The 16,040-nt window shown below is 38.2% G+C and overlaps 1 protein-coding gene across 1 annotated transcript; it reads left to right on the top strand.

The window, feature by feature from the left end:
• Positions 1 to 444: 444 nt before the first annotated feature.
• gpcpd1 (glycerophosphocholine phosphodiesterase 1) lies at positions 445 to 14,477 on the top strand. The gene is made up of 21 exons (XM_031755070.2): positions 445 to 729; positions 1,941 to 2,083; positions 2,385 to 2,474; positions 2,629 to 2,719; positions 2,853 to 2,937; positions 4,341 to 4,416; positions 5,309 to 5,350; positions 5,555 to 5,678; positions 5,908 to 6,151; positions 6,290 to 6,452; positions 6,606 to 6,735; positions 6,922 to 6,976; positions 7,064 to 7,156; positions 7,278 to 7,352; positions 8,061 to 8,100; positions 8,413 to 8,471; positions 8,572 to 8,637; positions 8,723 to 8,859; positions 9,236 to 9,371; positions 9,688 to 9,848; positions 13,097 to 14,477. The coding sequence occupies exons 3-21, from the start codon at positions 2,426 to 2,428 to the stop codon at positions 13,293 to 13,295; spliced, it is 2,025 nt and encodes a 674-aa protein (XP_031610930.1). The 5' UTR covers positions 445 to 729; positions 1,941 to 2,083; positions 2,385 to 2,425; the 3' UTR covers positions 13,296 to 14,477.
• Positions 14,478 to 16,040: the final 1,563 nt, after the last annotated feature.

Genomic DNA, 16,040 nt, shown 5'->3' with positions numbered 1-16,040 from the left:
TTACACACTGCAGTAGTTACACCCTTTTGCATATACTCTACAGTAAAATAACAAAAAATGTTTTTGGCTCATCTGCATCGGATCGTATTTATAGTTATTTCAGTAATAGGCTATTAGTGTCTGACCATGTAGTGAGACTTCTAATGTTTATCCAGTCTCAGTGAAGACAACCCTGCTTTAAAATGCATCACACCAATATGTCCATTTAGTAAAGTAGTGGATGGGCGTTTCAGAAATATAATTAATTGCTTTCTATAATTTTTTTAAAAAATGTTTGCGTTTTTATTATAATGCCCATGCAGTGTTTAAAGTAAGGTTACACTCTCCAGTGCATAAGTCTGAGAGGGTAAGTGAGTTTAAAAGGCCACATCATCTGATCCCTCCCTGTCCCAGACTGCCCAAACAGTGAAAAATGATCATCTGCTCTTGACCCAAGGACGTCGAGTGACTCACTTATGCTATCACATATTTGCATTTCAGTTATGCAATTCACGCTTTCGTAGAAAAGGACTTGCCAAAGACACGACTATTGGTTTCTCTCTGTGTGTGTTTTGGAAATCACTGCAAACTTGTGGGACATCTGTATTTTCTCAACAGTCAAGAAGGCGGATTCATGACGCAATTGTCCCAAACGTCTCGCCCTATTTAATATCGGAGCACTTCGTCCTCGTCTAAAAAACAACTCATATTTTCAAAGAAAATGCTCAGGTTTATCGATTTCAGCTGATGGTATGTTGATACTTCTCAACACTTTTTTTTCTATGCGTTGTCATTGTTGTGCATATTTTAGTTTGCCGGTGCATTGCAGCAAACTTAAGAAAGTCAGTTGATGTGGCATTGTGGACTTCTCAGAAGCTCCTACGCTTAAGATTTTCTTCAGTGTATTTTTATAAGCTTATATTATTTCTAAGTTCATTTGATTGTAAATAGTATTTTAAAAAAGGCCTCGTGAGAAAAGCGATTTCATGTAAGACATTTATCAGAAATGTATTTTACTGCAGTCGACGTGGGCGGGGGTCGAGCTTTTTCTGCCGGTATACCTCATATAATTGCGGTGTTTCTGAAAAGTACGCGAATGCCGCATAGACGCGCCTCAGATCCGGTGCAGGGCGGTATGAACCGGCTTCCCCAAGTTGTCACCGGAAGCCAGATACAAGAAGAGAAAATGATAACAAAATAAAAGTGCATTTTTAATACAATGTCCAAATGTTGCCGATGCAAATGCTAATACTGAAAACATTGCTGATTAGTTTTGAATGTTAATTTCTCTACATTCTGTATCCCAATACAATAGTCTTAAAGTTTCTTTACATTTGTCACTGTTTTACAATAGGGTGTCTTAAAAAAATGCATTTTTTCATTATAATAAAAAAAATAGGTAATATTATTCCAGCGGTACACCAAACATATAAAAAAAATTAAAACACAATATGTGTAAAAATTTCTGGAAACATGGATCATAAATTTCGTTCTGGTTCTTTTAGCTATCTCACAACCTCAACACAGGTAAAGCCATCATATTGGACAATGAGATGGAAAAAGTACACAACAAGTTGTAGCAGCATATATAAAAAAAAACTTGTACCTTAATTTTGTGTAATCTAAAGAAATGGATATGTATATATCCAGGAGAACTTTACCAATCTTCTGGATATAATTTCGTTGACGTGGGGTCTGTAGTTTTACTTTGAAAAATATATCCCGGAAGCCGTATGTGACTTCTGGTCATTTAACGCACGCGCTGCCGGATGTTTGCTAAAGCAGCTAAACAATAGTGAAGCTTTCAAGTCAGTCCGTTAATTCTTAGTAAATCAACACTTAGTTGTGTCTTTAGGGGTTTTGCAAGGTTTCTGTCAGAACAGGGTTATATTTTCAGTGAGTGTTTTGGTTTCTCTTGAGGTAAAGCTTCCTGTCTATCTGGTGCTTGTTTCTCTGAACAGAGATGGGTGTTGTTGGATCGGCTGTTCAGATTAGCTTTCGCTTAGACCGACACCTGTCAGCGGGATAGGCGAAGTGTGTTTTCCGCGGGCTCTCCTTACGCGTGGGTGTCAGGAGCCGATACAGAGCTGCCAAGACTTAGAAGGTTAGTCGCTTCTCTTTGTATTTTTCTACTTTTCGGACTTTTAACGATGTTTTTGTGACACAATTTCTGTTAACACATAAGCTAGATTAATGTGCATTTTACGCGCTAACTATTGCTAATAAGATAAATGACATTACTATTACTTCCTAGATAATGTAATTTTGATAATGTCGCAAGTTTTTAGCATACTGTGGCCTCACTTTGAACAGTCCTGTGCTTCGCATGTTTTCTAGCTTAAATTGTATTAGTTGTATCTGTAGTTTAGAATTGCACAAACTAATTTATGTTTATTATCTTACAGCTTGTTTGCGCCACCTATTTCTGTTTGTTCCCCTGTAAACAATGGAGATCTGTGAGGTGACTTTGGCAATCAGGGGAGAGACATCCCCAGGTATATCTGATAAACTTGGTGTGACCTTTAACCTGTTTTCTCCATGATACTTGTATCAGAAGGCTGATGACTTTGTTTCAGTTTGTAGCCATGTCCCATTCATTTATTTCTCATAAGGGTCGTCCAGTTCATGGCTTGTTTGGATTTTTCATAGGTGAGGTATTTGCTGTTGTTGGTAGCTGTGAAGCCTTGGGAAGCTGGAGCCACCAAAAAGCTGTGACTCTTCATCCTGTTGGTGGTGATGAGTAAGTTAAACTTTTTTGTGTATATTGTAAATACTTATATACAGGTTGCCCCCCCTTACAGTTTGTGGCCAAGTGTCATTTATAATTACCTTGTCAGAATAAAAAAGTAAGCTGTGTGGGTTTTTCTCCGTAGATGCATGTGGACTACAACAGTCACTGTGCCTAAGGGTGTTGTTACCCAGTACCGCTATTTCAAAGGCTTCTTTCTAGAGTCCAAGGTGAGCCGCTTTTCATTATTTTATTGTCCCCCACATGAAAGATTAATTCCCCTGTAGTCATAAAAGATCCACTGAATAGACTAGACTAGCTATTGTTTGTTTTGAAGCAAGGTTTGTGGGTTATTGTGGTGTGTGTGATTCTTTGAGCCTTAGTATTTTTTCTATTGATGTCATTTTCAGCTCATCAGCAGGAAAAAAGAGAAAAAAATCCCTGAAATTCTTCCATATAGCAAAAGTCATTGTAAACCTCAACAGTTTATACCAATTTGTGAGAATAAATATTAGAAAGCATATCAGTTGCCCTGGTTTAAGATGGTATCTACACGAACGCTGTGTGTTACTGCCTGTACCTCTGTGTTTACCTTCTCAGAAACATCTGTCAGTGTTGGCCAGCCACAGACAAACTGCCCAGGTGGCCTCCTCTAATATAGCAGTGGGCCTTCATTGCGCCTCTAAGCCTCATGTGTGAAAATAGGCATAGAAAACAAACTGAGAGAGCAGAGATCAAAATTTCTTGGAAGGAAAAACCCCCCACTGTGTATGCTTTGCTACAGTTCCTGTTGACTTTGTTTAGTCTAAACTTAGGGTCTGTTTTTATGCTTTTTCTAAAGCAGGTGGAGCGCTCTTTGTGTGAGGATGACTTAACCTGATTTCATAATGTGATTGTACTGTGTTTCGACAAGATGCTATGTAGATTACAGAAAAATCTCTGCAAGCTCACACTTGATGCCTTACTGGTTTAATTTAAGAACAGCTCCCCATTTTATGAAGTATGTTTTTTTTGTTTCTTTGTTTTTGTTTTTTTTATCTCACTTCAACTCAAGTTCCTAATATTATTGTGTTTAAAAAGTCCTAACAGGCAAAAAAAAAAGAAGATTTTAAATAAATGACAAGATGTCTTTAACTAGGTGGTGAACTGACAGCCACTGAGTCTTCTAGGGAGGTTTTTCCTCTTCCTCTTTTGCCAAGTGTTTCTTGTTTGAAAAAAAAAAAAAAAAAAAAAAAATAGCTGGTTTCTTTTAAGAATACTCAACAGTCTTGGCTTTACATTGTTATCTATGATTTTTTAAATTGGGTAGTATAATACATTAGTCTAAATTCTAAAAATGTATTGGTATATACATGTTGTTGCTGTTGTGACTATTACTTAGTTAAAAGAAGATAACATAAACAAAGAAATGTTTTTTTTTTTTTTTTTTTTTTTTTTTAAACGTCACTAACAAATCCACTTTTCAGATTTCAATCCATGGTGGCTGACTGCCCTTTCTGGGGATCGGTGACTATGCTGGCTCTAATTCCTTTCTCACGGTCTGGTCCAAAGACAGCTTTGAGACCAGACTGAAAAGTAGGTTAATGTGTCTGATTTGAAAACCCTAACATTGTACCAAACATTGGAATTGCAGAGTGCAGGTGGTCCCTGTCAAGTGATAGTCAATATGTGGGAGACCCATCATCGCCCCCGCACGATGAGCCCCACAGGTATAGACCAACAGAAAACGGTGCAAGGTTTGGTTGGGTTGGGATTGATTAAGTGTGTCATACTCAACCCCCCTTTAAACCCCCCATTCCCTATTCTAACAGTTACCTGTAAACACCAGTGTAGAGTCTGTTCAGGCTTATCCTACTGAGGGTTTTGTTGTTTTGGATAACACTCATGCCTGAATTGGCATTTCCACCTGGCTGCAGTGTTTCCTCTTTAAACCTTGTCTGCCTGGAGCTTTTTGCCTTTTTGATGCTGTGCGTATGCTTTGGGGAGCTATTTGGCGAAAAAGATGTACGATAATCCTGAGCCAAGGAGGAGACACTGCAGAGCAGCTGATATTATGATCTGCTATTGTAAAGCTCTCTTTGTTAACAAGCTTTTGTGTTGTTTAAAAAACAAACCTCATTCAAAATGAGCTTGAAATGCTGCTTACACACCCTACTGATTTCCTTTTTTGACCACACCTTATCACCCTATTCTTATTTTTGTGTGCTATTTTAGTCCTTTAAAAAAGCATTTCCTACTGCAGTAGGAATTTGTTAGAAGTACTGCTTTCTTTGATTTCTGCTTTATAAACTTCGCACTAAAGTAATATCAATGCTTTGCTTATACTAAGTGTTGTAGTTAAATATTGTTCTGGGAAAAATGGATTTGATTGCTAAGTCGATTCTTCTGATGTTGAGACAAGTCAAATTCAGAGCAAACCAATGTAGGCCAAAACTTGGAATCTGGTTTATTCTAAGCAACAGTTAAACTAAGATTTAAAATACTATATTTATTCCAGATCAGTTTGGAAAATTCTCAAATGCTCTGATTTGATCTGACTTCAACTTTTGTCTCCACAAGATCCTTTTGTCCCATTTCTAATTCTCTTATCTTTTACTGCAGCAACACACCAGAATATTGATGATGGACAGTTTGGATTTCACAGTAAGTTGGAATTAAAAATGCAAAAAAGCACACAAAAACAAAGTACAATAACTGCACTTTGTTGTGTGGCATAGATTTTTAATGACATTATAGTTCCTTTCTTAACATATAGCCATCACCAGTTCTGTGGTCAGCATTCATGAGACACAGAGTGGATGTGAAGTCTGATCACATGCTTCCTGTCTGTGTCTTCTCTTTCTGCAGATGGGATAAACTGTGTTGACTCTGGGTGGCTGACATGTCAGACAGAAATTCGCTTACGTCTGCACCATTCTAAGAAGGCTCCAGTGTCCATCACTAAGAAGAAATTCAAGAAGTCTCGCTTCAGGTATTGATTACACAGAGGCTAAATTGTAAACCAGCTACAGAAAGCATCACAGCACAGATCGTTAATGTGCAGTCGTTACCTGATCGATCTTTCACCTGAGTTAAAGAAGTCCTGCATAAGTATCTATAAACGACAGGTGAAATTATAAGCTTAATCATTTGATGCAAAATGTCTTTACAGTATGTGTTTGAATGTGGTTTTAGCTGAACTGTTGTACCTGTTTATGCAGGATCAAGTTGACATTAGAGGGCGTTGAGGAAGAGGAAGACGATGAGGAAGAAAACGAGCTCAGTCCTTCATCTTGGCACAAGATGACCAGCACTCTGGAAATCAGTATGATTAGTGCCAATGGCTATAAGTCACGCCACTCTCAGCCTGAGTGTGGCTATGCTCTGGAGCCTTCCCAGTGGACTGAGTACAGTATTCACACCATGGACCCAGATAACCTTGAGCTCACATTTGAGTTCTTTGAGGTAATCCTCCTGGGATCACTGTCTCTAATAATTCTGTACATCTGGCAATTGATGGTGAAAGGAAAGTAAATCAGCACAGCTGGTATTTATTTAGGTAAATTGAGTTGTGTTGTAGTAATCCAGTGTCTCTGTTAACAGGAGGATCTGAGTGAGCATGTAGTCCAGGGGGACATCCATCCAGGATATGTGGGCACTGCCTGCCTCCTCTCTTCTTCATTTTTGGAGAGTGGCAATGATATTGGAGTAGTTACTCTTCCCATAATGGGACGAAATTCCAGGCAGACCATTGGAAAAGTAAGAGGTAAGGTTTCTTTTTTTCTCAAATATTTATTTATGAGAAAATGAGATACAATCTCCATACATTCATGACCAGCTTGAGTTTCCTTTTACATGTTTGCCAGTATTTATGCATACTGTGAATGTACAAACATGTTAACTTATTAATTCATTTTAGTGGATTACCTGGTAATCCGACCCATTCGGGGACTGCAGTGTGACATGAGCTCTTCATACACCAAGTACTGGAAAAAGAGAGGTACTTTGGATGTGGGTCACAGGGGAGCAGGCAGCACCCATGCAGCCAAGTGAGTGATGATCTTTGCCTACAACCCAACTTAAAATTAAACATTTGCTGCTCTGTGTTTGTCTTCAGATAAGATTCAGATTGTTTTCAAGATATGGTTCATCACACATTTTGATATGATAATATAACCATTGACATCCATCATGCAACATTTTATGTGATCTTGTGGTTATTTTGTGTTTAACAGGCACCACAGAGTCCGAGAAAACACAATAGCCTCATTTAAAAGTGCTGCTAAGCATGTAAGTCACCAAGAAGATTATTGCATGAGTCAGTACTACTGCCCTGCTATTGCATCTACTAAATTTGTTTTCTTTCTGTATTCATAGGGCGTAGCCTTTGTAGAGTTCGATGTTCACCTCTCCAAAGATGCTGTTCCTATTGTATACCATGACCTGACTTGCTGCATAGCCACTAAGAAGGTAAACTATGATTGTAATTGGCTCCTCAGAGCCAATGAGAGAAATTCATAGTAGCACCACATGATCAGTTTTTCTATAAGGAGTCCTATGTCGTGCTAATATTTTGTCTCACACTCAACAGAAAAATGACAAGAACCTGGAACTCATTGAGGTGCCAGTCAAAGACCTGACATATGACCAGCTGCAGCTTTTGAAGGTAATAATGCTGTTCAAGTTAAATCTGTCTGTCATGGTTGTGTCAGTTTAGGATTGTCATCAATCAGCCAGCTTGACCTATAATTCCTGAGCTATACCTCTGCACAAAAAGGTAAAAGGTCTCCAAACCATACCTTTCCTAACAGTTGCAACAGCTGTAAAACAAAAAAAAAAAAAAAAAGTCTGATAGCATTGCAAAACTTCTTACAGATATTGAATGATGGATGCCTTTCCTCTGCTTCTGTTGTCAACACCAGAATAAAATCAAATGCTCAGTAGAGTGGATCATAGTGAAAAGCTCCTTTGGTGATGTGAATAGATATTCATAGTATCACATTGGAACCAAAACTACATGTTACCCACCTGTTTGCCTAAAGCAGTAATGGGGGGAAAGAGCGAGTTTTAAAAAAAAATGTCCTATTGATTGCTTTATTGATCATACAAGAAACATCATGGTCCCCTGCACTGATGCAGAGGTCAAATTGTTACCTAACAATCATTTAGCAAGACTGCAAGAAAAAAATCTACCAGCTCGAATTTTGGTGGAATTGATTACATTTTATACTCTGATCAGTTTCTTTAAAACTGTGAAACTTGTTAATGAAAAAAGTTTTTGTTTTGTTTTTGTTTGGTTTTTTTTGGGGGGGCGGGGGTGTTTTTAATTAGTTTATTTATTTTTGGTTTGTTTATTTGTTTTGTTTTTTCACAGCTGGCTCATGTCACTGCAATGAAAGTAAACGATCACAAAGGTGTGCATTTATTTATTTATTTAGTTACTCTTTCAATACTCACATGATCATGCTAAGACCTTGGTTCAAAGAGTAAAATGGCTTGATTATCAAATGATATTGTCATGTTTATAGAGATCTTGTTTTGTTGCATGAGGTGTTTACATAAGCTTTGTTATTTAAGCAATAATTTGTCTTGTACACTGTGGATGAGGAGACCAGCATGCAGTTTGTTTATCCAAGCTTGTTTTGTACACATCACATCTTGCAAAGATATGTTGAATGTTGAGGATAACTCGTACAATGTAGAGTAATCTGTTTTCGTTTCCTCAGATCTGCTGGATGATGAAGATGAAATTGATGAGCATCAGCCATTCCCTTCGCTCTCACAGGTAAATGACATAATTTGATTGAACCATCTGCTTCTCTTCCTCTTGGTCTGATCTTTATGTGACAGTGAAATAAAGGATTTTGCTCTGTACGTCTCTACAGATCTTCCAAGCTGTTCCTGAAAACGTCGGCTTCAATATCGAGCTCAAGTGGATCTGCCAGATGAAGGTTAATATTCAGAAGTAAAGTCAAACGTTTAAAACCGTCATTATCAAAATAACCTGATGTTGTTGGTGATGCTTTGTATTGACAGGATGGGTCATGGGACGGAAACTTATCATCTTACTTCAACATGAACACCTTTTTGGACATCGTCCTGACAGATGTTCTGCAGAAAGGTGGAAAAAGACGCATCGTGTTCTCCTGTTTTGACCCGGACATCTGCACAATGTGAGTGCAAAAGGATTAACGGGGCCACATGTTAACACTCTTGAGATAAACTGCGTGGTATACACAAACGCTAAACGCTTATATGTGGATGGATAAAGTGTATATTCAGTTGGAAGAAATTATTTTTTTTTAAATTCTTCAGACTGTATTTTTACAAGAGTTGCTTTAAATAAGTTGTTGCTGAAAAATCTCTTTGTTAGGGCATCTTTAGGTAGTTCAGTCTCATAGTAAAGCATGGCTCTGGATGTTTAGCTACTTGATAGAGTCCTATTCTCTTATTAGATTTAACCCATGAACAGATGTTGCCCTTCCAGGATTTAGTCATTAATAGGTGCTGTCCAGCAGTTTGTGATATCTGTTTGTGTTTGTCCTTCAGGGTGCGTCATAAGCAGAACAAGTACCCCATCCTCTTCCTCACTCAGGGAATTTCAGACAAGTATCCTGAGCTGATGGACATCCGGTGCCAGTCCACTAAAATTGCCATGAGCTTCGCCCAGAGTGAAAATATTCTGGTGAGATAGAACCGCGTGCTTTACTACAATGATTAGTCTTCAGGTTTTTCAGTTTTTGGAATTTAGCCATATTTTCTTTCCAATAAAGATTATATTGGCACTGTAGCATTTGAAAAATACTACATGTGTAATGTTTTCTTTGTACTACTGCTACTGAATATGTTGTGTATAGTCAGTCATCTTGAATGTTTCAGTCCGAAAGGCTGAGAATACTTTAGTAATGCATCCTCTCCGCTTTATGTAAGAAGGTATTTATTAATTTATTTTTAGGATGGACCGCATTTAATCTAATCTATATATGACTGTCATTTTCCAGGGAATCAGCGCCCACACAGAAGAGCTGTTAAAGCACCTTACCTACATCGGGGATGCCCAGTCCAAAGGCCTAGTAGTGTTCAGCTGGGGGGATGACAACAATGATCACGAAACCAGAAGGAAGCTGAGACAGCAGGGAATCGACGGGCTCATCTATGACAGGTAGGTTCAGTAACCTTGCTTATCTGTGGTTGCCACGTTAATTTATTGTTGCATAGACTAGTTCAAGGTTCAAGGTAAGGAGCAATAAGGAAGGACTTGTCTCCTATTTAGTTGGCCTGTACTGAGGTCAGTATATTCTCCTGTTAATTATTGCACACTGCTATATTTGCACTACTCGGTTATGTAATTTGAGATGAGAACCTACACAACTGTAATCTTACTGGGCAAAAGTACAAGTGACATAAACAAAATCTTGTGTTTGGGTGTGTTTTTGTTTTTCTTTCTGTTTTTTGTGAGTTTTCCAAGCAGAGTTTCTGAAACCCGATAAAACCAAATTAGTTATTTTAACTGTTGGTAATCACACTTGGTGTTGTGTGAATTTCCAGGCCTGTGGGCTGCTCACTTTGTTGCCATTATGTTCTCTTGGAGCTTGTGATTATGTTACTTGTCAGACTTATAGGATTCACATTGTTAGGCTTGCTTTACATTTCAGCCCAGTCACAGTTTTTCCTCGGTCCAATTGTCCTCTAATAGGAGAACAGTGAATTCCTTTCATTTTGCTTTCCGTTTTATTAAGTTTCAGGGACATTATGTTACTGTTGTGTTGTTTCGGGGCTGACTCATTTGGCAGTGCTCTGCACATAAATGATTAACAGATATGTTATATATCTGTATGTTCGCACAGAAATACACGTGGCTTGTATTGCAGAGTCTGAGTTTGCATATAGAGCTGTTTTGGTACATGCTGTGTATGTTATCTACACCTGCCACCTACTAATATCATTAACATTGTCACAGTCTAGGCAGTATAGATTCAAGATGGCAGTGGCAGCACAATTTACATCTAGTACAATGTTTATTTCATACTAGTTGGTTAATGTGCAGATCACTTGAAAGTGGAAGCTCCTTTTAATCATCATCTAGAAAGGAACAAAATCATTATTTTATCCACTCTACAAATATGCTATCTGTGCTTTGGTATAGAGGGTTGTAACTCACTAAATGAGCTACTAACTTCTACAGTAAAGAAACCAACACTGATAATATCGTAAAGTATACACAAAGTATCTGAAACACCTGTTTGTTAAATAACACTTTGTACTCCACACTCTGTTGTGTTTCTGCTCTGGCTGAGACTGCAGGGTATTCACAGGCCTTTCAGGTTTATCAGGGATTATTGCATTCCAAGATCCTTTTCTTATCACGGAGTACAATACTGAGCTGTTTTCCAGCTTCTTTTTCAGGTTTACAGAGTTATATAATTCAGTGCTGGGACACATTTTAATTATTTGGTACTGGCGTAGCTTTTGACACGAAAGCTTCGAGTATTTATTGACTAATTTGTGAGTGTAAAATGAATGCACACGATGTGCCAGTGCTGTTACATAAAGCTTGGCTGGAGCTGTAGGCAGGGTGACAGGGTTTTCTCTGGTCTTTCGCAAAGCTGCGTGGTCAGCAGAGCCTGTCTGTTATCAGTTTCAGTTCCATGTCTGACTGTACAATGACAGTGACTCTACATTCCCGTTAGCACTTTCCCCCAGATTTCTGCAGACCCCTGCAGAAAAGACAACAGCCGCTCACACTCTAGTTTGTGTTTTAACAACTGTTTTAACCCATCACAAACCAGTTGACCTCTCCAGGTAGTTCTTGTTGTTATAACTGTCCCTCTTTCTTACAGAATTTCTGAAAGCTTGGTTCCATATTTTGACTCAAGTTCTCCAGATTCCCGTAATGTCTCTCTGGTTTCTGGCTGTGTTTTTACTTATTTTTCCTCTGAACACTCCTTGGCTTGTTTTTTGGTTCCCTGCCCCTTTAAAAATACAGCTTGAATGAATCTCACTCATTAAAAGCTGAAAGAACAAAAGGATGTTCTTGACAATGATGCAAGACGGTTGACTTATCATCTTTTCCTTCCATAATCCACTTGATGTTTGAGTAGCAGTGGTCTTGTTAACACTTTGCATTTTTCTAAACGTAATTGTAATAATCAGTTGTTTTGATTGGTCAACTGCCATGTTCATCATTTCCTAGTTTCGTTCGCTGAAAGCGGCTTCACTTCCTTTTTAATAATGCCTGTATTGTTTGGGTATGCTTTGAAAGGCCTCCTTATTACATGCTTCATTTTAAACTGTACACAGTGATGTTGAACTTTTAAACAAAGAAGGCAGAAAGAGCAAATGGCTTGTTTGGTGCATGAGACGGCGCCTCTGGAGACGTTGGCTTGTGTATGAACTACTTTAACAGCTAGTTTTAATCTTATTCGCGTAGTACTAAAATATGAATGTTGCATAACACCAAGCCACCTATTAAAGCATGCATACTCACTGTGTAGTTTTAGATGGCTCACAAAGGTATTTTGTTGGGTATAACAGCATTATTCTTCACAAATGTGTTCTTTTTTTTTGTTTTTTTTGTTTTTTGCACTTATGGGGCTTGTGGATTATCTGCTTTTACTACAACTCTGTATGTACAAAAGGGCTGATTGCACTGGACCCTCTGTCTTTATTTTGTGAACCTATTTAACAGCCTGTTTCATGAAAGGATGTTAGACTTACATCGCTCAATATTTGATGTTTTCATTGTTATAGGAGTCTCATATCTGACTTCCTTTGAGTGCACATACTTACACAGACATGCCGATAATGATTGTGTCCTACAAAAGGGATCATAGATGCTTTTGTTTGTACTCAACCTAATCTGCTTTGGTTCAGAAAGTGAGCCATCCAGTTTTTAATTTATGTATTGCCCATTCACAAAAACATCTACTTCATATTGGAAGGAATGCCTTATAAGCCACTGGATATGTAACATACCCAGCAGGTTCAAAAACAAAAACTGGGGTCTTCAAAGAATGGATGGGATCTAAAACGTCTGCAGAAAAAGGCAGCTCCTCGCTTGCAGAATGGTCACCAGTGCAATCATTTCCCTGACCCAAATGAATGCAACAAATCCTGCTGATTGTATTAATGTGGGTGCATGGAAAAAATGAATGTGAATATCTGTAAAATTATGACTCTTCTTGATGGTTTAGAGCAGAACAGAAGTATATTCCGTTGCTTGGTGGAGATTGTTATTGAACTTATGTGAGGAATAGATAAACTAAAGTTTTGTTAGTACTTTTGTCTGTGATTTGTTCTGTGCCATTGATTGAGTTGGTGCCATTGTACCAGCATACTTGTGTACTCGATACTGTCACTGATCTAACTGCTAGCATGTCTTTTCTTTTTCTTTTTTCCCCCCACAACTAGTATTGGTGAGGACTCAATAGAACAGCCAAACATCTTCCAGATAGAGGAACAACACTCCCTGCAGGAGGTTATTACAGAGGAGACCCTAAAGAGCTCATCTTGTTCCTGCTACTCCATCCCCTGCTCCCTGGCACCATGCATTGCCTCAAAGAACCGTGGTGGAAATGGCGAGTCAGACTCTGGTCTCAGCTCCTCATAAATATCCATAAAGCTCTACCTTTCTCTGTACTGTTGCTACACAGATGCACTCAAGAGGACCAAGGTAGAAATAGGTGACTCTAGAAGGTTCCCTCCTTCGTACGGTTATATCACTAAAACCACTCAGACCATCTTCACTCCACTCCAGTCGTTAGCAGGTTTTTGCAAACTGTCGTTTAGCTTCAGTGAAGTTTTATTATTTACTTTCTGTCGAACACGTGTATGTTTAGCCAAAAGGCGAAAGCAGCCTCAAATGCTTTTCGTTTTTCCCTGACACACACCGGCCTGTTTGTGTAAGAGCAGTCTGCACAGAGGTTTTCATCATGCTGGAAAAGAGGTTAAGCTGACAAATTGTTCATGAGTGGATATTTATTAAGCCAATGTTACATCTGTTCTGTCGGTCTACGTGCTCAAAATGAAAACATTTCTATATATTACAGGTGTGAAGGTGTAACACAAATGCATGCGATGTGGTGCAGGGGTATGTTATTTTTATGTGCGTGTAGCCATGATTTATTGATCCTAAATATCAATAAGTAATAATTTGGAAGTTTTTTTTCCACAAATAGTCAGTTGCTGGGTTGGTTTTGCATACTACAAGTTCACTGCGCACAAAAAATGTTCCAATTTGATGATGTTTAGAGGTTTCCAAACTACTCTGAAGGCATCATAAAGAGGATCAAACTCCTGTTTATTGACTTGGTAATAAGTAGCCATTATTTTAACTTAGACACAGCACACTGGATGTACTGATTACTTTTTTTTTTCTCCTTTGTACTTGATTTGAGGGAAAACGGGAAACTGTTTTTATTTGCAGTGCACATTTATACCACAGCCTTAAAGGGGAATAATGCTTATGTTTGCCTTTTTATTTGAACATTACCAATACCTCACTCACCATCAATTAGAATAGACTTGAGTTGAGATGCATACACTTCCATACTGTGTATATATTATTGGAATTCACAACACCAATGATGGTTTTTGGGTGGCAGACTCATTTCTGGTGGATATTATCCTTTTTAGAAGTCTGGAAATCTGTGTTATCGCACAATTTTTAACCACAAAGACTGATGATTGTTGCCTGTATCTGTACAACTGAACAACTGGAAGACTGAAAGTGTCTAAGGTGTAATATAACTACCAGTTCAGTATAAATAAAAAAAACAACAGATGAATATTATCTTTGACTTTTGTTTTTCCAAGAAACTTAACGTTTCACATTTTCATAATAGTCACAGCCTAACTAAGAATTTCCATTTGATCTTTTGATTTTAATGGATCTGCATTTTCGTTGTACCAAAGCTGCACGGCAATATGACTGAGTCACTGTTACAAAGCTGTAATCTGTAGTTGAACTGCTCAGCCAGGTGTAGCCAGTGTGTAATTACCCTTCACTGGTTTTCCCTTGAAAGTTTCTACTGTAGAAGATGAGTCAGCAAACGTCAACAAACCAGTGACCTGAACTGTTCAATATCAAAATTAATCAGTAACTGTTCTGTAGCAGCTTTACTGTTACCGTATCTTGTCTATCTATATCTTGACTGTAAACATGGCTTTTAATGTATTTTCTCATTTAAGCCATTTTGCATTATTAGAAACTGGTTTAAAATTATGAACGTAGTACAACGAGTACCTTTTACAATATTGGAAAACCCATAAACCATTGCAAAATGCATGAATTTTTTCTTGACGCAAAAACTAAATTTAATCATGTAGTAATGTCTTTATTGCTTCTGCTTTTTAGATTAGTTTCATTTATCAGGTTGCTTGTTACAGATGCAGCCAGACTAGTAAAACAAACATTAAATGCAGATAAGAGAGCTGTTCTTAGTAACTTACATTAAAAGGTCAAAGTAAACAGACTCATACGAGGTCATGACAAATGCCATTTCCAGGGAGATACTCTTTATATGGAGATAAGTTCAAGACATACTGATACGTTCACTGTTTGCCAACTTTCCACCAATGTAGCCTGGACTCTCCAGACCTCTCTGCACAAGAAGACTCAACGAGGACCATAAATACTGCGGATACTCAGCAGATTTTATGTCAGCAAGGCTGGTTTAGAAGCCTGTCACTGACTCTGATTTCATCCTGGTACAGCCTCACTGTTATACACAACACTCTCTCGGATTACCAAACAGGCTGGTGAGATAACAGGTTCTGTTCAAACACCACTGTCTGAGTGAGTGGTATTGGCTCACTTACTAGGAAGGCCATTGTGACCACACAGAACCCCCTTGCACCATCTCCATCAGTGCTGTTACTATCAGGCTGGCATAATCGAGTCCCCTTGGCTAAGACAAAGGTCAACAGAGGATCATTTATCCCTCAGCTTTAAATATTTTAAATAAAAGTTTTTTAAATTATGTTATATCTTTGTATCATCACAGACTGATGTTTGACTCTGATGCCCTTTATCAGTGTTGGTGTTACTTTTTTCTATTTAGAGCGTTGTCACAGATGACTTTTCTATCCGCTGCTTTGTGACAAACAATAAAGTTGTTTCTATTCTCTTGTGCTTTAAGGACACCACCCATGTCCTTAAAGTCCTTCCTTATCATCATTATGTTGCAAATGGTGCAGAGAATTGTAAACAAAAGAGCTGGAGCGCACTCTGCTGGACAAACTGTGCAATGACACTATAATCTTTCAGAAAAAAAAAGACCGTTTTTTCATCATACCCGGGACAAAACACTTTGCAGATGATATGCCGTATGTCTGTGGTATGTCAGCATTTTTC

Source organism: Oreochromis aureus, linkage group 15 (assembly GCF_013358895.1).
Source record: "Oreochromis aureus strain Israel breed Guangdong linkage group 15, ZZ_aureus, whole genome shotgun sequence".
Taxonomy (NCBI): domain Eukaryota; kingdom Metazoa; phylum Chordata; class Actinopteri; order Cichliformes; family Cichlidae; genus Oreochromis; species Oreochromis aureus.
Note: the sequence above shows the minus strand (reverse complement) of the source record. Positions and strands in the feature narration are given on the sequence as shown.